Genomic DNA, 24,001 nt, shown 5'->3' with positions numbered 1-24,001 from the left:
AAACGTGTCGAAAGTGAAAGTGTAAGAAAGAAGGAACAATTTTGCTGACGGATAATGTAGTACAATAAACAGTATTACATATAGTAATGCAACAGGATGCTTAAATATAGGAATACAAGAGAGACAATAAACAGAACTGTGCCTGAAAAATTCGTATAGTTCTTACCGTTCTCACGACATCGCCTGAAGCATCTGAAGGAGAGCAGGCGTTCTACATTCTTCCAAGAACTTGTAGTTTTATCAGAAATGTAGGACCAAACATATATTTCAGCTCCTAGTCTACGTTCCTGTTCTGGTTAATACCTTACGTCAGTAACTGACATGAGAAAATGTCAGTGCTTGGCATTGGGACCCAGTTTAAGGAAATGTGCTTTCTGCAGTCAATACATCATACACAAGCCTGCCCATCTTGCAAAGCAAAAACCCAATTAGAGCCCTGCCAAAAAACAAAAATATAGAATTCAACAGGTTGTAACAGTCCCCACAGACAGGTTCATAAGGGAATTTATTGCATGACATAATAAATACACATACAGGATGCACATCTGTATCACAATCTTAATTATATTACTCTATACACTGAGCAGATGACTAGAATGCCTGAAAATTTAAGGCAAAAGGCACTCCAAATTAAGTCATAATTAAAAAAATGACTAATTTATATTCTTAACCTATGGCAATGACTGAGGTATGGTACAAATATGTTACATGAACTGTTCATGTCAAGTAAATAGAAAAAAATTATCCTACAACAATTCAAATTGCCACGTTTAAAAAGTTTTCCTAAAAAAATCCAAATCATTTTTATTGGCTTCTGACCTTCTTCGATGAGATGATTTTACAAACTGTTGTGTAAATAGTAGGGAAGTTCTGAAACAAAAAGCAAATGCTTAAGTACACACACTGTTGAAGGCCACGTGCAGTGGATTACTGATTCTAACAATTGTTCTTTAGGCACGGGATTCTGGCATTGCTTACTGTGCTTCAAAAGTGAACATTACTATACATTACACAGCAAATTTCCCAACAAATGGATACATTATTCCTGAAACTTTCAATTTTACAAACAGACTTTATCCCTAGATTCTGAAGGGTTCTGATGATAGTGTGTAACACTCAGAATTACTGGGTTTTGGGACTTTTCCATCGTCCGGTATTCTGGAGACTAGAAAACACAATGTTTCAGAAACTAAACATGTTTCTGTCCTCAGGTGAGGGGAGGAAGACATCTAATCAGTTGGGTAAAAAAGTAAAGCTATCTCTGTAACAGGCTGCAGAGGCCCAGAGCTTGAAACTCCCATATCTTCCAAACAATTGGCTCACAGATGGTGATAAGGTTGTCAACCTTATGTGCCGGCCACCCTTACCCCCCAGGAATCTTCCTGGTACTCATTTCTGTTAGAGGCTGAGTCGACCCCAGGACCATAGTGCAGATGGAATTAGGTAAATTGAAAAGTCCATCTCATTGTGACTCGAACCTGCGACCTTCTGGCTTGTAGCACCCTTAGAAAGAGATAACCTCAATCAGGGGACAACCCTTGTCAGATTCACACAGCTATTTAACCATGTGAGACCAGGATGATTCGATGGGGTATAAGAAGAAAATATTCAACAAAAATTTTGATAGAGCATGCATAGGTATGGTATTAGGATAGAAAAGGAGGTAGAAATTTGTGCTACAAACCTAGCCAACAATTTTCCATTTCCTTGCATTGGGGCTCATGCACTTTTGGGGGGGGAGTGAAGTAGCCACCGTGTAATGCTGACCCCTCACCTGCATCTAGTGCCAAGGTACACAACTTCATGGCAGCTTTGCCTTTACCCTCCATAAATGTATTCTTGCATGTCTGAGGGTCAGTATTTTAATATTACATGTGGATCTCTGCTATAGAGATATGCATAATATGAAGATCATACAGTGATGTGAATGTATACACATAATCCTTGCTTTCTGATGATTTCCATTATGAAATTTCACTCATACAACTTTTATATGCAGCACACACCCTTAGACTGGCTTGTTATCCAAACATGAACAAACTCATCTGGATGCGGGCTCCTCTGGGCTGGACAACCAGAAGCAACACCCAGTCAGTTCACATTAAACTCTTATCTGATATACATAAGATTCTGCTGTTTCTTAATATAAACTATTCTGATCCATACTTTTTGTAGTGCAATAAGGTCTCCGGTAGTTACAGCACAAATAAAACTGTTCAGGGTGCTTATCTGTTTCTTGCTTCAGACAATGGAACTGGTGGTCTATTCCCCCCCCCCCAACACTGGGGACAGCCTGCACAGTACAACCTATTTGGAGTATTACTATGATTAAAGTTTCTTTCACATAGTTCCTCTCTTTTAGATTTCAGTATTTTCTTTGGAACAGGGAAAAGGTTACATGTTGCAGAAAGACAATACAGCAAAATGAGGACAGTTCCGTGATGGTGGTGGCAGTGACAGAGGAACTGTTAATTTAATGAAACTGGCTGCAAAATGTCACAAAGACAGCTCACTTCAAATCTGTTATACTAAAACGTTCTTGGCTTTATTTATTTATAAATTACTTAATGATGCTGTCAGTATTTGACACTATACAGTGCTGAAGGTTGGATGATGAATGAATTATGAACTGGAAAAAGCACAGAAGGAAGCGGTTGTGGCCTAATTTATCACTCATATGGAAGGACTGGGAGAAACCATGGAAAACCTAAGGATGACAGGTCTCTGGGTTGTGATTTGCACCTAAGAACTCTGAACACAAAACTGGAGTTTTATCTACACAACTGCAACATTTGGTAAAACTGTTTAGAATGAAAATTCTGTAATAAAACCAAATTACCGTGTGTATACAAAGCCTAACTATGAATTAAAAATATTTAATAAAGTTGTATATTTAATCGCACAAAGTATCACATTAACTTACTTCTGTGACTGGAAAGATGAGTGAAAATGCACAAAGTTACTTACCTGAATAACAAGATAAACCAGCCCTAGATAAACAGCAATGGCAAAGGTCAGGAAGAGATCAAAGATGGCTGGCTTAACACTGAAATATATAAAAGAACATCAATTTAGGTTTACTTCAGTCTCTAATCTTATGGTAGGAGGACTGCACAATGAAAGTTGCAGAGCTTGTTAATAAGATTTAAAAGTTTGTGATGATGGTACACCTGTACAAATATTATATTTTTGGACATTATCCTTCACCTTGTCTTTATTTAAAAATCCTATGTTGGCTGTGTTTTGAAAAATAAACAGAATGCTGTTTAAATAAAGATAAGATGATGGATAATGTCTAAAAATATAATATTTGTACAGAGCTTGTTACTTTAAACTTCACGGTGCTCAACCTAGATTAATGTGGGCCACAACAGTATTTTATTTAACAATCCTGTCAGTAACTCAGTCTACATGATTGCATATTGAAGCTGTTATTGCCTGATTTAAAATACTATCCTATCATATGCCTGGAGGAACTGAGAAAAATCATAAAAAAACCTCAGTTAGTACAGTCGGCATCCCAGGCAATATCTGAAAGAGGCACCTTCCAAATACAAATCAGAAAGCTTATTAAATTATTTCTGGTGGGCTATTTTAAGATTCTGTCAGTAGCTGGAATACACAACATCAAAGGACAGGATAGTGGATGAAGTGGCCTAATGACAGTACCATTCCAGCACCTGACTGTTAGGACTGAGGAAAATCACAAAAGAACCTCAGCGAGGGCCATCAGTATCCTGGCCAAGATTCGAACAAAACCCCTCCTGAATAGAAAACTTAGAGCATAATTGCTACTGCTCAGTCAGAAGCTGTACTGTGTGAGCCAACGTGCTCATTAAAGTCCATACTATAAATAAACAATAACCAGAATAAAAGTAGAGAATAGCTATCTGTTAGCATAAAATGAAACAATCTGTACTTACCTGTACACATTGACAATGGCACTTGTTACATCATAGAAGACAAACTCTGGGTCTCGTTTGTCGGGAGTCTGGTATGTAATCTTCACCTCCTTCAAGTATCTGCAAGGACATCACAGTACATGTCATGGTACATGACAGCCTTTAGTAAAAACAATATCCATGAGAGAACAAAATCTTTATTAAGGTACTTCAGTGGCTGTCAACATGACAACTAACAAATAAAACTTATATTAAAATTATTACTATTCTGTTTTATTATATATCCACTACATGTTTCAACAGAAGGTACTCATTAATATATACACCCATCATTAACAGGATGGAAAAAGTAAAGACAATTCATGCAAGTGATACATGTAGCATAAATAAATTCATGAATACGAGGTGATATGGGAAAGTTCCCGGACTGTTACTGTGGTAACTGCCTCAGTGAGAGATGAGAGGTGAGGCCAAGGTCACATTTCCGAAAGTATATTGCATCAGTCTGCCATGTGACACTGTGCTGTGAACACGTATTGTTTTAATATAAGTGCTTCTTCAACTTCGTGTTTTATTTTGTCTGTGATGGATGGCAAAATTGAGCAATGTGTCTGCATCAAGTTTTGTGCAAGGCTCAGTAAATCAGCTACCAAAACCTCTGATATGCTTCATGAGGCTTTTGGAGAACATTCTTTAAGCTGGACAGCGGTTTTTAATGTACTGGAACAGCCGCTGTAGTTGTAAAGATTTTAGATTTTATACCAAATTGTTTATTATTAATATTACAAGTATATGTATACATTTTAACTTTCAGAACATTACTGTAATAGTAACTTCCAACTGTATTGATGTAAAGGTGTCCCTCTGACATTGGTCTCTGAAGACTGAATCATGTAAGGGTATAAATAATTGAAATAATAAAAATCTTCACTAGTCACACTGGATGGATCTGTTTAACTTCTCATGATGTTCAGTGAACTTCCACCAGACTGGCTTTGGGGCATGTAACGGTTCTCTGAGAGTAACAGAATTCATGTTTGTGACATAGCAGGAAGCAAAACCAGATCAAAAATGGCAAATTCACACACATGCATATTCTGTAAAGTACCTGCTCATGGCATCCTTCAATGAAATCACTAAGGAGTTGCTCTTTTCTGCAAGGAGCTCAGCAGATCTTGGCTGAGTTGCAAGGAAGTCTAACCATGACCTCAAGGAGTCAATTTCGACACCCTGTAGTGAACAAGGTAACAACTGTTATGGCTTTCAAAGGAATAAATGATGTTAAGACTATACTAAACGGTAAACTTGTCCCTGTGCTTAACAAATTAAGCATGCCATGAAGACATATGGGGGAGTGGATGCACAGATCCACATTTTTTTGACATAGGCAGTAGCCGGAGGTGAGCAGTCAGATTCATACCCCAGCCGCTTTACCCCCGTGGAAAGAGTCCCTGGTACCAATTGAATAAGAGGTTAGGGTGGGCCTCAGAACCGGTTTGGAAAACATGGAAAAGAAAAAATTCTTGACTCCACCAGGACTCAAACTCTGACCACTCAGTCGTCCAGCCCATAGCTAGCTGCTATACTCACTACACTCTCCCAGATCTATACTACAATTCACACACGCATATTTGTTACATATGTATGTATTATGAGAGGGGGTGGGTTTCCCCAGGCACTTAGATCAGTTATTGGTCCATTGTGTGTCCCCCTTTTAATTTCTACTGTCGCCATACCCTACCGGTAACGGTGCGTGCCATCAGCCCCCGTATAGCCAACAAGGTCGGCCCCCGGTACCTTGATGCGTCCCCCATCCACCAGAGGCATTGGAGACTACTTGGGCGGGAAAGGGCCTGTAATTTAGCTCAGAGGTCTCCTAAAGACATGAGGTTCTTTTACGTGCCGTAAATCTACGACATGGGACACACGGCTTAAAGTCCCTCCCGGAGGACTTGTTCCCTGAATTTTTCCGCCCTTAAAAATTCCACAACCTCCGCCGGGTTTGAACCCGCGTACCTTGAGTCATGAGGTGGGAACGTTACCCCTAGACTACGGAGGCCGCTATATTTGTTACATAACTAAATCCACTATTTCACATACATTACTTACCAGTGTACCTGAAAATACTTCTCCGCTCGTTAAGTTGAAGATGTGCCTTGCAAGAGCTTCGGCAATAACACGTGTATTTTCTGCAAGATGTGTCACATCCACGTTCTCCCGAACATCAAGAATGGAGGCTCGTATCGAGTCCTTGTGGCTCTGTCATATATAACAAGAAATAAATGTCACACTGGCATTAAGCCATTAAAGCACAGTGCTAACTATATGCTCCACCTTCATTAACATTAAGAAAACTCTGCATTTTGCCAACATAATGTTTTTATATGTTTCGTATGAAACCGCGATTACTTTCCTAAACAGCATTAACTGAATGATCATTGTAATGAAGATGCAATGTGTTTTCTGTGTGGCAGGAATTTAATTTTCAAATATTATTTAGGCGAACTTCAGTCTTCAAGCATTATTCCCTTCAAAGACATAAAAGTTGTAACTTGGGGTACATGGGTTTGCATTCATTCATTCATCAGTACTCCGTCAGACGACAGGTCCACAGTCTCTTCCAAAACAGTTCCTCCACTTAATGCGATCTTCTGTTTTTGGAAAGAGACTATCCAGGAAAAGTGATAATGTGGTAGTTTTTCCATTTGCTTTCCACATCGCAGTACAACAGCCGTTCAAACCACTCTGGTCACGCCTGTTGCTATACGAACTTGAACCATCTCGAGCATCATTTGCTCTGTGCTTCAAGTCGCTGCTGATGACGCTGCTTCCGGCATCATTTTTTGGTTTTTTGGTGTCTCTCTTTGTCTGGTGCCTACCCTTTGACCTGTCCAGCAAGGGAGGCCCTGCCAGTAGCTATGCTACCGCTGGTATAGCTCTCAGGGTTCTTGGCATACTCAAACCCCCTCACCACGATAAGGTGGAGACACCAACGAGGGGGGGGTTTGCATTATGAGAATAAAAAATCAGGGGTTCTGTGAAGAAGTCACGAAGTCTATTTTCCTATTCTAAAAACTCTGAAGAGGCTGCATTTTGAAGAAAGCAGTCTTCTGGGATTTGGCACAATGTATATGTGGTGTTAATCGACGTTTCAGAGGAACGTATAGCCTCCATCTTCAGGGTAGAAGAAAAAATATAAGAAATCTGCAAGCGAAGAGACCGTGAGAACCGGTAAAAGCAGACTGGTCTGCTTTCTTCATAGTCACCGCCATGAAAGCCTCAAATCTTACATAGGCTGCATTTTTCCTTTGAAATATTACTACTTCTCTACCGCATTACAAATCATCACATCTTGACTAATTTCCAGATGCGACACGAGAACATTAATACATAAAAATAATACCTTCAAGGAAGACAACGTGAAAGCAGGAAGACGACGAATGCTGTACCGCTCATGTTCCCAAGCCAACACTTCCTCGGCTAGGTTGATTTTCTTATGAACTGTATCTACTGTCACACTGGGGTACAAATGTTCGGCTATATCTTTCAGCTCCTGTGTACAATGTTACACATCTGAAATTAGTTTCTATAGTTGGCAGAACTGGAGACATATAATGAGTTCTTAGTACAGCTGATAGTATTGCTATACCATGAAAACAATTACATACTATCACCTAAATACGTTAACCTTCTGAAAAATTTTGAGAATCAAAATGAGAACAATAAATGTCTCTACTAAACAACTATTTCGCTGTAATTACAATTTATAGTGCAAACCATTTTTTTTGTAATGTAGTAAAGTGTACTGATTATCCCTTTAGATACCAGATCAATTTTCAATGAAAATTTTTCATAAAATATTGTGTTTAAGAAAATCATTTCTAGGTTTACGCTGTCCTTCATGATGGGCACAAAGAGAGAAACACAAGCTGATCTGTGTTAGTGTTGCCAACCGATACTTTTCTCATGGACTGTGGAGTTCCCATGATACTGTGCAAAGCAAAAGCAGTTGTCTCAAAATTCTGAATGTTCATGACTAGAAAATAAAGAAATTAAGATTTTTTCTCAATTTAGTACTGACAACCTGAGACTTTCATATGCCTAATAGAATGATTTCATAGTAAACAGATGTGAGAACACTAGCCTCCACTGTCCAACAACAAAGGACTCTGTTATCTCCTATTACTAAGAAACATGTGGCTATATTTTACAAAAGGGTAATGGTACTGGCATTGTGAAATTCAACACTTGGCTGGTAAAGGTTAAAACAGATCTTATGTAAATAGTTGTGAGGATGTGAATTGGATTCAGTTGGCTTCAGACAGTGTCTAACAAATAGGCTTTTGTGCAAGCAGTGATGCACACGAGAGATAGAGTTATTTATATAATTTTATTTTACTAAACATATGTATACTAAATGCAAACCTTGATAAACAAGGCTCCTGGGCTTCCATCACGAGGTGGCTTTGAAACATGGACATACAGATTTTTAGAGGTGGCCACTGTGTCCAGACAAAGGATGTAGGAGGCGTCCTGTGGGAAAAAAAAAAAAGAAATCCAAAGAAGAACATTATGAGCAAGATTTTGGATTTTCGTGGTGGCAGCCATGAAGATTACTGATGCCATTTCTCTCTTGCATCTTTGTACTGTGTGAATGTGGGCACCTGCCTCCATATTCAAGGTGAAAGGGTGTTTATATATATATACAGATTTTGGTCTGACATAATAAGCAGAATGGACAGAAAAATGTTATCAAATGGTCCTTTTTAGGGCCAACAAGAGCACCACATAACTGTGGTCCACTGAAGATGGTCCACAGAGACCGAAACATGTAAGGGTGTTAGGTTTTCATATACTAAAAAACTTACAGGTCACACTGGACGGAGTGATTTATATTTGTAGAGCTTAGGTATTTCCAACAAAGTTCATTTTTTATAAGCAACCTTCACCAAAAACATTCCATATAGAGAGAAGCAGCATGCTGTTACACTATCAAGTTTAGCATATAAATATAAATGTAACTGTCTTTGTAAAACATTTTTGATTACATTAAACTCTGTGTTACCTTGCATGTGTGAGGAATTGGGGTGTGCTGATTACATGAGTCTACCATTTGAATGAGAAAAACTCTTACACAAACCCAACAGAAAGTCAGAACAACCCGTTTTCACTTTAGTTCTTGGATCAGAATCTTCCTAGGCAGCACGGCAGACTGAAGGGTGAAAGATTTTGGATGCACGTGTTGTAACATATCACAAATAAAACCGGCCTCTATTGCAATGGCATCTGCATAAGGGAGAATGATGGGTAACGCCGCTAGTAGCAGTTGGGAGAACTATCATGTGACGGGTGGACATGCATCACAAGTTCTCTTTGGAATAACTTCATAAAAATGGTACACTTTATTTGAAATTTTTACCAGTTGGAAGAAAATTCCAGACCCTTTAATTTCAGATAACCAGGAGTTTACAGTAACATGCTTAGACATTGCTGATGTCTGTTTTTACGAATACTCTGTTGAAATTTCAAGAGGCTATATATTAGTTAATTATGAAGATTGTGTCAGCTGGGAAGATGTACCACACACCTGAATCAAAGAGCTGTCCAGGCCATCAAGCTGGTCCTCCAGCCATTTCTTGCTGCCCTGATAGTTAAGTTTTCCAGCACCAGATAGCAGGAAGATGATATTGTAACGGGCATGTGACTTTGGGCTTGAGTAGAGATGTGAGAAAAGTCGTGCAAGTTCTAAGAGCAAGCTTATGCCAGAACCATTTGAGTCTGCACCAAATGACAGCTCCTACAAACACACAAAGACTTTATCTTGCCATCAGTGGAGTTCACTATATAAATATTATGCTGTATTTAGAATACATGTTTTGGAAATCAAAACTGTTTTAAGTGGGGGGAAGGATCCTACTCGGTTGGAACTGTTAGGAGCTGGTCTTCACCACTCGGATCCTATTAACAGAAGCAACTGAGCAGGATACACTTGCTGATGGAAATGGACTCAGCTTCAGAAATATGAGGGCCATTTGGAAATTAACCTCTGGTGAGCTGTTAACAAAACAAAAACAAAAAAATTGATTATATACAAAAAATACATACTTCACAACATAGTCACAACTGGAATTGAGGAACATGTCATATTGAGGAAAAAGTTTTTTTATGCCTGTCTCAAAGAAGTCTGCCGCCTTTCAGCTCAGCCACATTTTGACACCTTCCATCAACTCCCCATTATTGTTAAAACCCTGTAATTCCAACCGGTTCTTCAGGTAGGTGAACAAGTGGTAGTCACTCAAAGTGAGATCAATGCCGTAAGGCGGGTAGTCAAACAACTCCAAGTTGAAATGCTCCAGCAGTGATTGAGTGTGAACAGCTGTATGTGGACATGAATTGTAAAGGAGGAGCACTACACTGGGTTTCAGCCTTTTCCTCTTTTAGCATTTCACAATACACTTCTGACATTATTATGATCTCTTGTTGCATGAAATCCACCATCAGCACTACTTTCCTGCCCCAGAAAACAGCTGCAATCAACTTCCTGGCAGGTAGACATCTGTTTAAACTTTTTCAGCTTATTTGGTAAGTATGCGTACATCCACTGGTTTGACTCCTCTCGGGTGTCAACATTCACAAATGAAACCCAGGTTTCATCACCTGTTACTCATACAATGTAACTCAGAAATTCATTGCCATCTTTGTGGTACTGCTCTAAAAAATGTCAAGGCCAAAGCCATTCTCCGCATTTTGTGCACAACCATGAGCATTTTCTGAATCCATCTTGTGCACAGCTTGTAATAGCCTAACTTAACTGTGATTATCTCAAAGAGAACAGTGCGTGAAATTTGTCGAAATTCACACGAAAGTTCTGAAATTTCACAAACTTTTTGGTCAATGTTCTGAACAAAATCATCACACACTACAGACACCCAACAACTTCACTCTTCATCATGAACATTTGTCTGCCCATCTCTGAACAATCTGCACCACTGTCTTAAAGCTCCTTTACTCATTACATTTCGGCCATAAACCGTGCATAATTGACAATGGATTTCCACAGCACTAACGTTTTTGGCGTGAAGAAAATGGACAACAGTGTGAATTTCGCAGGTGATCGCATTATTAATTGCGAGACACATAACTCACTCTGTAGAGACAAGAACATACACTGGATGACAAGTTATGTTATGATTTACAAGACAATGAGTCATGTGATGCTACTTCAAATGCGCGAGATCTCCCCTGCTCCTATATTAGTTCCCTAAAATAAACATAAGCTACTTTCCGAATAGCTTCCATATCATGGACACAACATTTACATAACAAAGAGACTTCTGCACATACATTTAGGGGCTCATTAAAGGGGTTCAGTGACACCAGAACCTTTGTACTATCACCTTAAACTTTATTGTCCTTATAAACATTTAATAAATGCCTTGGTGCTATGGGGCTGGTGGCCAAACTTTAACTAAGGGGTAATGGTGTTACTGTTGAAAAATCATAACTCTTGACCATGTGGACCGGTTATCAGTTCAGTGCCGAAGAGTACCGTATTTTGAGATGTGATGCCACGTATTTAGGTACATATTTACAGACATCTCTGAAGGTGCCTCATAATCAGATAGTGATGTAAACTGCTATATCACCATTAAGAAATTAGTAGATTATATTTTAAATATACGAGCCCAAACTCATTGTAGCATTAAGCACACAGGAATTCTCTTCCCTATGGCTGTGTATTCAAGGTATGATGCATCATCATACATGTAGATGTTTCTGAAAGACAATAAATATATTCTTTCTATTACTTACCGGTGCAACTCCAAAACTGTCATAATATGCTACAATCGCAATGGTTGGCAACTTCTCCTCGACTCCATAACCAGATAGCTTACCCTGCAACAAGAATGCATAGGGTGACTGACGATTTTCTGGAATTCAAGAGACTTTATGAAATATCAGTGTTTCAAACCATTTACTCTGAATTTTAAACCTCTAAATCAACCTGTAAATGCATTCTCTGACATCACAAAGCTATATCAATTTTTCCATCAAACAATATACAATCTCGTTTCAGTATTTACAAAGTGATGACATGTTCTGGCACATATTTACTATCCAGAGGTCCTCAATAATCTGACATATATGTAAACTTGATATATATATATTGTAGCATGTAGACCAATTGCTAAGTAATGATCCTGTAAACAAAGCCCATTACTAGTGTGACATGTTGTGCAACGGAGGACCCCTACCTCCCCAGCGGCACGTGGCTGTAACGTAGCGCTCTCGTACTACAGTAATAGGCGAGTCATCATCCCTCCACTCTCCCCACGGTGACGTGCCGAGCGGAGCCGAAGTGAGCCGAGTCCCAGGGCACTGGTCGCTATGCAACACGGATAAACAGTGGTTGCGATAGACGACGGTAGCAACAGTGATGCCTACCACGTTGTTGTTTTCTCGTTGCCCTGCTGTGGGTTTATAAGGGAGCTACACAGCCGCCGACAACAGTTCTCAGTTCGCAAGTTACGAGTTACAGACGCGTGTGCAAGAATCAGTGATAGTTCGTGATAACCGGTTATATTTGGAGAGTGTAATTCAGCGAGACTTGTATAGCTCCCGCGCTATTAATACATGAAGACTCTTGAAGACAGTGTTAAGAGATTTTATTGTAGGGTTTATAAAGTGTGGAAACCCGTAACATTGTTATCATTAATTGTAGCCGTTACTTGTAGGTTGTTAAATAAACCAATTAACAATCACGAACGGCGTCTTCAGTAACCCTAGATGTTACACTAGGCAACAGAGTCCTAACATGCACAAACAGATTAACTGGAAAGTGGTGTTTTCTGTGTGGCCCACTAAGCAGCAACTGAACAGCAACAGAGGAACGGTGTCTTCTGTGCAGTCTGTGCTGGGATGTTATAGCCAGGACAATTACTGAGAGTGAGTGCAGGGAAGTAAAGCTGGTGAGTTAGTAAGATAACTGCAGGTCAGTCATTGTGAGCTGTTGCTGAAAGCTGAGGAATGGAGATGGTACAGGAACCCAGAGTACAGGTTCGGCCACACAGATGGCTATGTACGTGACGCACACTACGTATGCTATGTTACCTATATGAACAGAAAAATATCTCCCTTTATTGCCAATGTGACTGGCCACACAAACTTCCGTACGCTATGTACGCTATGTTCCCTGTTACCTGCGTCACAAAGTGCACACAGTGTATGTAGCATATGTAGCGAACATAGCATAGTGCTCTGCGTGGCTAAACCTTAAGGGGAACATCCGCTGTTGGAAGCCACTACCAGACAACAACTGGTGAAGATGGAGCAGACTGAAGAGACTTGGTGCATGCTGTAGTGAATCGTAGAGTGTGTGAATTAGTGACAGCGCTATAGTTAATTGCAGTTACAATTTGAAAGCTTTCAGTAAATCCAATTACCAATCCAAATCCCATCTACAGTAACGCCTAACCATGACAATATACATACAACTGAGTTCAACAGATTCAATGGCATGTCAGTTGCATACTAAACTTTAAAATGATTCTTACACAAAGTTTAAGCATGTGTTAAGATAAAAAGGTAAAGTTGTCCCTGTACTTAATTAAACACTACGACAGGAAGGCATATGTGGGAGTGGATCTATAGATCCGCATTTTCTTGACCTTGGCACTAGCTGGAGGTGAGTGGTCAGCTTCATGTCCCTGCTGCTGTACCTCTGGGGAAAGAGCCTCTGGTACCCACTGGATAGGAGGCTGGGTGGCCCCCAGAGCCAGTCTGGATGATATGGAGAAGAGAAAATTCTTGACCCTACTAGGACTGAAACTCTGACACCTCCAGCCCGTAGGCAGTCGCTATACTGACTGTGCTACCCCAGCTCACTGTGTTCAGATAAGTGAAGGCTTAAAGGTGGAAAACATGTGTTGAAATAAGTTACCCACTTCATAAAAACTGGAAAGAAAATAAACACTGTGTGACAGAAAAATGTATGTATATCTCCACTGATTGAAACAATATTCTGCAATGCTCTCTCTGAGACCACATCCTACAGACCTGAATGGTTGCAATGTTGACATCTGCCCGGGCTGTAGCCTGACTGGTACTGATTACTATTTGATAACCATTGGCAGACACAGAATTCATCAGAGCTAGAAGCAAACAAAAGTAAATGATTTTTCACAATTCATTAACCCTTTCACTGCTAGTATGTTAAGTAATTCTCAGTACCCTCTGTGCTGAATTATTTTTGAATAAATCTTTTATAAATAATTTAAGTGCAAAGTATGAAAATTGGTGATAACATGTAACTAATCTTACCTCAGACGGGGAACAGGTAGCAGAAGTTGCAAAAATGTTGAATTATTCAGTATTTTTCACAGGGGAAAAGCCCATTTAAAGCAGGTTGTCCAAGCTGGCCAAAAAAAGTATATAATTTACTATCCTAGTCTTATCACTATGTCACATGTTGACCAAAGTCCACAACTTTATTTAAAACTATTATAGAAAGCACCACGCATTATACAAAGCCATTTTTACTAGCCCTATAAAATACCCGCGCCACATGACCACGGAGTGCGTGCCTCGCTGTGCAGATGTAACCTTTTACATTTCTTAAGCTAGAGGGCAGAAGAAGGCAGCCATTGAAATGAATGGTGCTTCATTACGTTCCCAATAGATGACTCTATGCACCTGCCAAGTTTGAATGAGATTGGTGAAAAGAAATGTGAGATTTGAAACTCTAAAGTCACAATACAGGTTTTGTCGATCGCAGCAAGGACGCCATGTTTTTCAGAGATCGACATAAGTCAACCGCAGCAGTGTAAGGGTTAAACTATAATCACTAACTCTTGCAGCTGAGCTCTTCTTGAGAAGCTGCCAACTGCGCAACTATTCAAGAACTTTCCAACATTTTATGGAACCTGAGGGTTCATTACTGTGTTCACAAGAGTCTTCCAATGGTCCCTATCCTGAGCCAGATCGATCCAATCCATACCATCCTATTCTCTCTCTCTAAGATCCATTTTAATATTGTCCACCCACCTATGTCTTGGTCCTCCCAGTGGTCTCTTTGCTCCTGGCTTTCCCAATAATATTCTATACATATTTCTCTTCTCCCCCATTCATGCTACATGCCCTGACAATCTCATCCTCCTTGACTTGATCATTCTAATTATACTTGGAGAAGAGTACAGGTTATGATGTTCCTCATTATGCAGTTTTCTCCAACCTCCCGTCACTTCATCTCTCATCGGTCCAAATATTTTCCTCAACACCCTGTTCTCAAAACACCATCAGTGTATGTTCCTCCCTTAATGTCACAGACCAAGTTTCACACCCATACAGGGCAACAGGCAAAATTATAGCTTTATATATTCTAATTTTTGTTTTTAGACAGCAGACAAGAAGACAAAAGGTTCTGGACTGAATGGTAGCAAGCGTTACCCGAGTTCAATCTCCTCTTAATTTCCTCCTGAATCAGATTTTGATTTGTTATCGTAGTTCCCAAATATTTGAACTGTGCTACATTTTCAAAGGATCTGTAAGCTACCTTTATGTCATGATTTTGCCCTGCATTCTGGTAATGAGATAGCAACATATACTCAGTATTCTCTGCATTTACCTCTAAACCAACCTCCTTACGTGCGTCAATTAAAGTTTGTGTGTTTTTCTGTATGGTATCTATATTATCAGCCAGTAAATTCACATCATCAGCATAAACCAACAGCTGATGTGTCCCATTTAATTTCAATTCCACCTGGTTTTCCTGGACCTTCCTAATGGCATATTATTAAGCAAAGTTGAAAAGCAGTGGCAATAAAACATCTCCTTGTTTTAGACCATTCTGGATAGGAAAATTATCAGACAAAATGTTTGCCTAAAAGGGGCTTTACCATATATTTAATTTAAATACATTTTAATCAGCTTAACTAGTTTCATGTGTACCCCAAACTCTATCAGAATACTTTACAATACTTCCCTCCTAACTGAATCATAGGCTTTCTTGAAGTCTATGATTTGGGGCAAGCGGTAGTGTAGTTGGTTGAGACACTATGCTACAAGCCAGAAGGTTGTGAGTTCAAGTCCAGATGAGGTCATTGAATTTTTTCGATTGACCTAATCCTTCCAGCCGCACTATGATCCTGGAGTTGACTCAGCCTCTAACGGAAATGTGTACCAGGAATATTCTTGGAATATTCTTGGGGGTAAAGGGTGACCAGTGCGTAAGGCTGACAACCTTGCGGCCATCTACGAGCCAATTGTCTAGAAAATGTGGAAACCTCAACATCTCACAACCCTATGGGCCTCCACAGCCTGTTACAGGGATACCTTTACTTTTTTTTTATGATTAGCTGATGTATTGTGTCAATGTACTCAAATATTTTCTCCAATATCTGCTGAATGCAAAATATCTGATCAGTAGTTGATGTGTTATGTGGAAATGCACACTGATCCCCAGTAATTTCATCTATATACATGGATTTAACCTTGAGAGAAGGATATTTGATAAAATTCTGTATGAAGTAGATCAGTGATATCCCACAATAAAACTATAGTCAGTTTCATTGGTAAATTGGTACAATACTCAATTCCCTCCACTGCTCAGGCAATTCTTCCTTATTCCAAACAGAATTAATGGATGGATTAATGAATGAATTTCAGACCGCAATGTTTCACCTCCTGCCTGAATCAGTGGTGCTAGTATTTGATCACTACCTGGTGATTTATACCTTTTCAACTTTGCAATAGCAATTTCAACTTCAGGGACTAACGGCTCAGATGTATGCACGTCTATTTGCCTAACATCACTGACCCTATGTACATTCAATAACTAAGAAGTAGTTCCTCCACCTATTCAAAATGTTGTTGGAGTCTGTCAGTACCATTCTAATCTTTCACTAAGTTACTGCTAGGTTGGCAACACCTCTTATTACTGTTCACTGCAAGCTCATTAATTTTGTCTTTCAGATATTTGCTCTTTCTTTCCTCAAATGCCTGCTGGTTTCACATCTTGTTCAGATTATCCCCATTTATCTCGCTTGAATCCTGTAACCATTGCAAAATGGCTGTAAAGAAAACAAAGTGCGGAGAACACGGGGATGGAAAACCTGTGAGTTTATATGTGAATGGGCGAAACTGCAGGATGAGGAGATTTTCATCTTGTGTTAAAACAAACTCCATGGAGCTCAGCCCTTGACAAGCTGCCAATAGTGTGGCTACTCAAGAATTTCCCATCATTTTAGAGAACTCAGAGGTCCTTTACTGCATTCACAAGAGCCCTCCACTGGTCCCCAACCTTAGACAAATAAACTGAGTTCATCCTGTGTTAGAAGAAGATTGAATCAAAGAAGCAGAGATGATGGATGGGACATGAAGCACACACGGGAGGAAACAAATGCATATACAGTTATGTTCGAAAATCTCACGGTAAGAAGCCATACATGGAACAGAGGATAATACTGACGAAGTATGACGCTAGAACCACTCAGAAAATGTATGCACAGTGTAACATTTCTGTTAATTTCATTCCCTCTTGTTTATATTGAAAACTGCAAGACATACAGAGAATGTACTGGGAATAAAACGTGTTACTCATTTTTCTCCACACATTTTATCTGAACATTTTTTAACTCTGATAAATTTTTAACATCATATGTGAAACTTAAGCTTGAGATGTGTGGAGAAATGCATGTAGATTTTCATCTAAAATGTCCATTACTCTTGCCAAATTTTAACCAATATTAGAATGTGTTGACAGATTTTAATGAAAATCTGCTTGGCAGTTCTCAAGTTGTTTTATGCAGGCAGGGGACAGAAAAATGATGGATAGAGTGGTCTTTCCAGGTGCCCTGCTGGGATGTGAACATACCTAAAGAGAGATTATGAAGACATGAATCTGAATAAAATATCACGAGACAGATGACAGTAGTTTCTATATGTCATTACTTGAACAGTTAAAATAATATATGGTTCAGGATAGACCTTGCACCATACAATTAGTGATACTCCATGGATCATTCTGAACACAGATATAAATCATGTTTCAAGAACAATCATAAAATTTTTGCATTTACATCTCACTTAGAGAAAAACTTTGGCTTGCACAGCAGCTAATAAGTTCCAATCATTCGGCATTCTACCCTGAGATTTCAATTTACGGATAGTTACAAAATTAAAGCTCTATAATAAGAATGAACTGCTATAAATTACTTCCAATAGGTCTGATATATGTTTCCTGGTTTCATGCATATTTTATTCACCTTCTGTTGCCGAGCCAGCTCGGTCATCTGACACGAAACTGCGTGAGATGTCATCTACTATGTATTGGAGATCGGGACTCCATTCAGCAAAGTAAACTGGAATGGATACCTCCTGTAACATCATCGTTTCTTCTAGATCCATCATGCGCTAGAACAAAAAGCAGCTGTTAAACAATTATCAATTTTTCCATTCCACATACGTTGGGCAATAGAAAAGTTTCCAAAATTTGAATTTTGTGCCCGAATGGTTATGAGTACATCGAAATACCGCTAGGTGTCTCCTCACACATCCTTCTTGAATCAGTGTGGCAAGCGGCATTGAGTTGAGTGGTTGGGTTTATTCTTGGTGAACGTATTTCCACTGTTGTGTTTCTGTGAGTTTGCGGTTTTGCGATGGCTGACCTGAGACAGCAGCGTGTCTGTATAAAGTTTTGTTTCAAACTTGGGAAAACCGCTGCAGAAACGCACCAAATGTTGAAGCAAGCTTTTGGTGAAAACAGTTTAGGCCAGACATAAACTTACAACTGCTATAAGTGTTTTAAAAATGGCCAAACATTGACTGATGATGACGATCGTTCAGGACGGCCGTCAACAGGAAGAACACCAGAAAATGTCGCGAAAGTTAGGGATCTGATTCTGCAAGATCATAGACTGACCATCGAAAACCTCTGTAACGCCTTGGAACTAAGTTATGGTTCATGTCAACGAATTTTGTCAGAGGAACTGAACATGAGGAGGATTGTGGGGAAGTTTGTGCCATGACTGCTGCAAAATGAACAGAACAGCATCGCTTGGAAGTCTGCAGGGAACTTCAGCAACAGCTTCAAGAGGATCCAAACTTTCTTTCGAAGGTTGTCACTGGTGACGAAAGTTGGGTTTATGGCTACGACCCTGAAAGCAAGCCACAATCATTGCAATGGAAGAGCCCTTCTTCAGCTCGGCCAAAAAAAGCTCGACAAGTCAAGAGCAACATTAAGTCCATGTTGATCTGTTTTTTTTATACTGACGGGATTGTTCATAAGGAGTTTGTCCCTCCTGGTCAGACAGTCAATAAAGAGTTCTATCGCGATGTTCTAAGGTGTTTGAGGGAGAACATGAGGAGAAAACGTCCAGAGAAGTGGCGCACGAAGGACTGGGTACTCCACCATGACAACACACAACTGCATACGGCTTACACTGTGCAGAAATTTTTTGCTAAAAACAAGATGGCAGTTGTTCCCTACCAACTGTACTCGTCAGACTTAGCTCCATGCGACTTCTTTCTCTTCCCCAAGATGAAAATCAAGTTGTAGGGTTGAAGATTTGATACAGTTGAGGAAATTCAAGTGGAAACGCAGACAGTACTAAACACCCTAACAAAGAAAGACTTCCAGGATGCATCTGAAAAGTGGCAGAAACGCTGGGATCGGTGTATGCGCCCCCAAGGGGACTACTTTGAAGGTGATGGTGCAGAATAAGATCTAGGTAAGATGTAATAGTTTTTATTAATATATTTCGGGAACTTTTGGATTGCACCACGTATTAACTGTTCCAGGGTCATGAACAAAAATACTTGTGCTTTTCCTTGGTGCTCCTGACAAGTCATGGCACAATAATTTGTGTGCAATTTTCTAAAATTTACCATTTGTCCCCAAAGCATCGTATTAAGAAGTGATATACAGCTAAGCTACTGTCATAAAGATTGTGTACATTTTTACAAAAAAAAAAAAAAAAACCTCCGTGATTTCAGTCTGCAAGTGAACTATACCCATCAAGCGACTGCCGCTTGTCGGTGAAGTTGGTGCCAACTTTAGTGGATAGAGGATGTTGCTTGGTCAGCACAAAGAATCCCCACGTCCATTAATTTCGATTTTCTAGACCGGAGCCACTATTTCCTTCAAATAGCTCCTAAACTATCCTCACGAGGCTGAGTGGACGCCATTCCAGAACCACTACTTCTCAGAAAAATCTGGTAGCGCCGGGAATCGAACCCAGACCTCTGGATCTGTAGCCAGGAACTCTGACCACTGGACCACAGAGGTGGTTTGAACATTTTCACACAACTGCTAAAATAGTTTGAGTATCCAGTATATGTGGTTCACTCTCTGTGTAACTTGTTACCTTCTTCATTTCCTCATGTAAGTTTGTTATATGTCGTGGTAACATAATGAGAAGAGCCCCTGCCTTGGTACATATTTCTCGAAACTGATCACTTGTGATGTCTTCCAGGCATGTAACAACACAATGACGAGATGTACCCCATCCACCAACAGAACGAGCCTCCAAGTTCACAGGTGAGCTGCGGCAACCTATAAACACATGAGAATGTTAAGTATGGATGGAAATGGCAAGGGGTAAAGCTATCCCTGTAACAGGCCGTGAAGGCCCATAGGGTTGTGAGACGTTGAGGATCCCACACTATCTAGACAATCGGCTCAAAGATGGCGGTAAGGTTGTCAGCCTTACTCACCAGGTGCCCTTTACCCCCCGGGAAGATTCCTGGTACTCATTTCTGTTAGTGGCTGAGTCAACCCCAGAGCCAAGGTGCAGCTTGAAGGATTAGGTTAATTGAAAAAAAAAATCACCTCATCAGGACTGAAACCCACGACCTTCCAGCTTGTAGCATAGTGCCTCAGCAAACTACGCTACCGCATGCCCCCTCCCCCCCCATGGATGGAAATGGCATATAGTTAAGCCATTTCAACATACCCCATATTACCTGTTGGAATACTTTTATGCTTACGCTTCGTATATCCAACATAATGTAGAATACTCATAAGATTATGTTTTTCTGGTGGGCAGTTATTTGGCACTCTGTAGTTAGGTAGATAGGTACCAATGTTTCAGAGGAACATACTGCCTCCATCTTCAGGATTTACTTTCTCTTTTCTACACAGAGCAGGTCCCCCCTAAACACTGTTAACTAAACTCCATCTATCATGAGAACAGGGATGCATCACCCTCAGTAGGTCATATCATAATTAGAAAGTTACTAGATTCTGGGACCTGACACCGTGCAGTCCGCTGAAAGTCAACCGATGTTTTGGAGGAACACACCGCTTCCACCTTCAGGGTCAAAGAATGAGATAAGCAAGAAGCCAGTGTAAAAGGAGGTGGCAAGCAGACTTCCTCTCCCTGTAACAATCCTTGGGGGCCCATAGGGTTGTGAGATGTCAAGGCTCCCACATTTTCTAGACAATCGGCTGACAGATGGTGGTGAGGTTTTCAGTCCTACGCACTGATGGCCCTTTACCCCCCAGGAAGATTCCTGGTACTCATTTCTGTTAGAGGTTGAGTCAACCCCAGGGCCATAATGCAACTGGAAGGATTAGGTAACTTGAAAACATTAAATGACCTCATTGGGAATCAAACCTGAAACCTTCTGGCTTGTAGCATAACTCTTCAACCAACTACTCCACTGCATGCCACCTTCCGTTATTATACCTATACTGGCAGGAAATTCTGGCATACACAGACAGGACTTTTCTTCAAAAATTTTGTCTACTCTTGTTCACATACAGCAGATGGGCTTTATCTACCAAACCACAAAGCATCATATCCCAGAAGATCAAAATCTAATCATCATTACCTTGAGAATCTCAAATCTCACATAACTGCAATACAAATGAAATTACTGAAGCAATTTAATGTCTTGAACCCTAAATTTATGGCGTATGCTTGTAAGCCTGGAAATGAAATGCCTGAACAGGTTGCTAATATCTCTTCATACAATTTCATTGCATATGATTATATACATCAAACATTTAACCATGTAAATGATGGACCAGTCAACTGTATTACAAATTGAAAAATACAATTGTTGGTATTTAGTAAATGCAAGTTTTGTATTTTATCTACCAGATATAAAGCACTTTAATACTGGTAAGTAGAGTCCACATTCAATCAGCTGTAAACTTGGTGGATATTAGGAAGATAGCAAATGGTGAATTAGAAAGATAGTAGAGATGTAGACATCACCAACATTGATAATAACTTCACATGCACTTGGTGGGAATGAGGATGACCACAGTAACCTATTAATCTTGGGCTGCAGTCACGTACCAGCTGTTATATGTTCTATTACGGCCCTTGCTGTAATTTATATATTTTATATCAAAAAGATGAAACAGCGGAATTGAGGTTAATAATTTTCCACCAGTCAGGTTTCATGTAAAGCTAATACTGTGGGTATTTCACAGACGTTAAAATTCAACGCAAACGCTTTTGTCACCAGTGTTCTTTTATTGCATACTTAAAGCGTAAACACCCACACTTACCGTGAGATACACCATGCAAGTCATACTGCTGCATGCGGTACACAGGAAACTCGTGTGAAGCACCAACGGGGTTTACAGGTGAAATAATAATAAATATTGGTAATGCGATTAATAAGTAATACGGAATATATCCTCTGAATAATTCAACAATTTCGTCTGCTTCAAACCACATATTCGTTTATAGGTTAGAACACTTAAAAAACAGAAATAGAGATTTCAATTGCAATTCCTTCACATCAAACCGCACCTCTGCAACCTGAAGAACCGCCTAAGCCAATCAGAACTCGATGTCTCTCTAATCACCCTAATCACTATACTTCTATTATGAAAATTAGGCCCTGTTAAATTCGAAAGAATTGCTGCTACTTATTAAAGTTAATAACACAGAAGCTGTTACAAATGGTTCAATGCAGATTGATTGAAAGAACTTCGTAGTGTTGATGAACTGCTCGTACTCTACTTGCATAGGAAATAAGAAATTTGTTGGTCCGAAACATTTCACGTGCCGTGTAACATTTATTGTACAGCAAAGAAATTGGTGCATAACACACGTGAAAATAGAAAATTATGGTTCCATATACTTAATTAACACAGGAATGCCTCTTCGGGGTCGTTCACTCCGGTCGTGTCTTACGGACAAAATGACAAATTCATACTTCTTAATACCATAATATCAAATTATAGTGAGCAAAATTATTAAAGGGAAAGCCTCAGGAGGTATTTTAGTGACGATACCGAACGTGTTACTTGATCGGTTACCACTTTTGCTTCGTATTCTGTTGGTCCAGGTTCTAATCTCGAGCCGGAGACCAGCTATCTTCCAAGTTTTCGTGTTTTCCCCGAAAATTCAGGAGGAAACCCAGTAAGTATGATACGTTCGGTTCCTTACAGATCTTTAACTCTCCATAATTCGCAGGCCTCCCATTCAGTAATATACAACTCAGGCAGCTGAGGCTATTANTTAACAAAAAACTGGAAAAAGAAGGAAATATACCAAATATTAATAAAATGTATTTTCTGTTAATAAAAATTATATTACTGTATCTTCTGTTATGTTATATGTTTGTGCACACACATAATTATTATGTTCATTTTTGTGTGCACAGTGGTTATTGTTATGAATCTGTTGTCCTGTTTAATCATTTGCTTTTGACAGTTTTGTACAGTGATCATACATTTATATACGTATAATATGAACTTTGGCATATTTATAGGGAGTAAATGTAAAACATTCTCATTTTTGTTCTGAACGTATGATCTTCTGCATAACCTCCAATAACTATGTACTACTCATTAGCTTTTATTTTTATCAGCATAATCAGCAACAACCCAGTTTCAGATTCTCTTCCTCATGTCACAACATCCAGAGTTTCTCTGTTGCTGTGAAAAATAAACACAACTGAAATTGTCAAAAGAGATATCAGATTATAAACAATTTGTCTATGCCTCATCCTGCGTGCTTAAAACCCTCTAACACCTGCCACCTTTTGTGCAGTACTTCATGCAGCTCTAGTCTTTATAAATTCAACCTCATCAGGATAAGTTCCAATAATATCATCTTCTTGCCCTTCCCCCCACTCGG

The 24,001-nt window shown here is 39.6% G+C and overlaps 1 protein-coding gene across 1 annotated transcript; it reads right to left on the bottom strand.

Moving 5' to 3' along the window:
* Positions 1–469: 469 nt before the first annotated feature.
* On the bottom strand, positions 470–23,035 carry LOC111866985 (nicalin). The gene is made up of 13 exons (XM_023856389.2): positions 22,420–23,035; positions 20,264–20,451; positions 18,164–18,311; positions 13,959–14,053; positions 11,715–11,798; positions 9,490–9,699; positions 8,328–8,435; positions 7,306–7,455; positions 6,012–6,161; positions 5,011–5,132; positions 3,924–4,022; positions 2,968–3,046; positions 470–870 (listed from the first exon to the last, which is right to left on the bottom strand). The coding sequence occupies exons 1-13, from the start codon at positions 22,589–22,591 to the stop codon at positions 805–807; spliced, it is 1,671 nt and encodes a 556-aa protein (XP_023712157.1). The 5' UTR covers positions 22,592–23,035; the 3' UTR covers positions 470–804.
* Between the last annotated feature and the right edge of the window lie 966 nt (positions 23,036–24,001).

The sequence above is a fragment of the Cryptotermes secundus genome, unplaced genomic scaffold (assembly GCF_002891405.2).
Source record: "Cryptotermes secundus unplaced genomic scaffold, Csec_1.0 scaffold1383, whole genome shotgun sequence".
NCBI lineage: Eukaryota > Metazoa > Arthropoda > Insecta > Blattodea > Kalotermitidae > Cryptotermes > Cryptotermes secundus.
The sequence above is the reverse complement of the archived record's forward strand: the minus strand, read 5'-3'. Positions and strand labels throughout refer to the sequence as shown.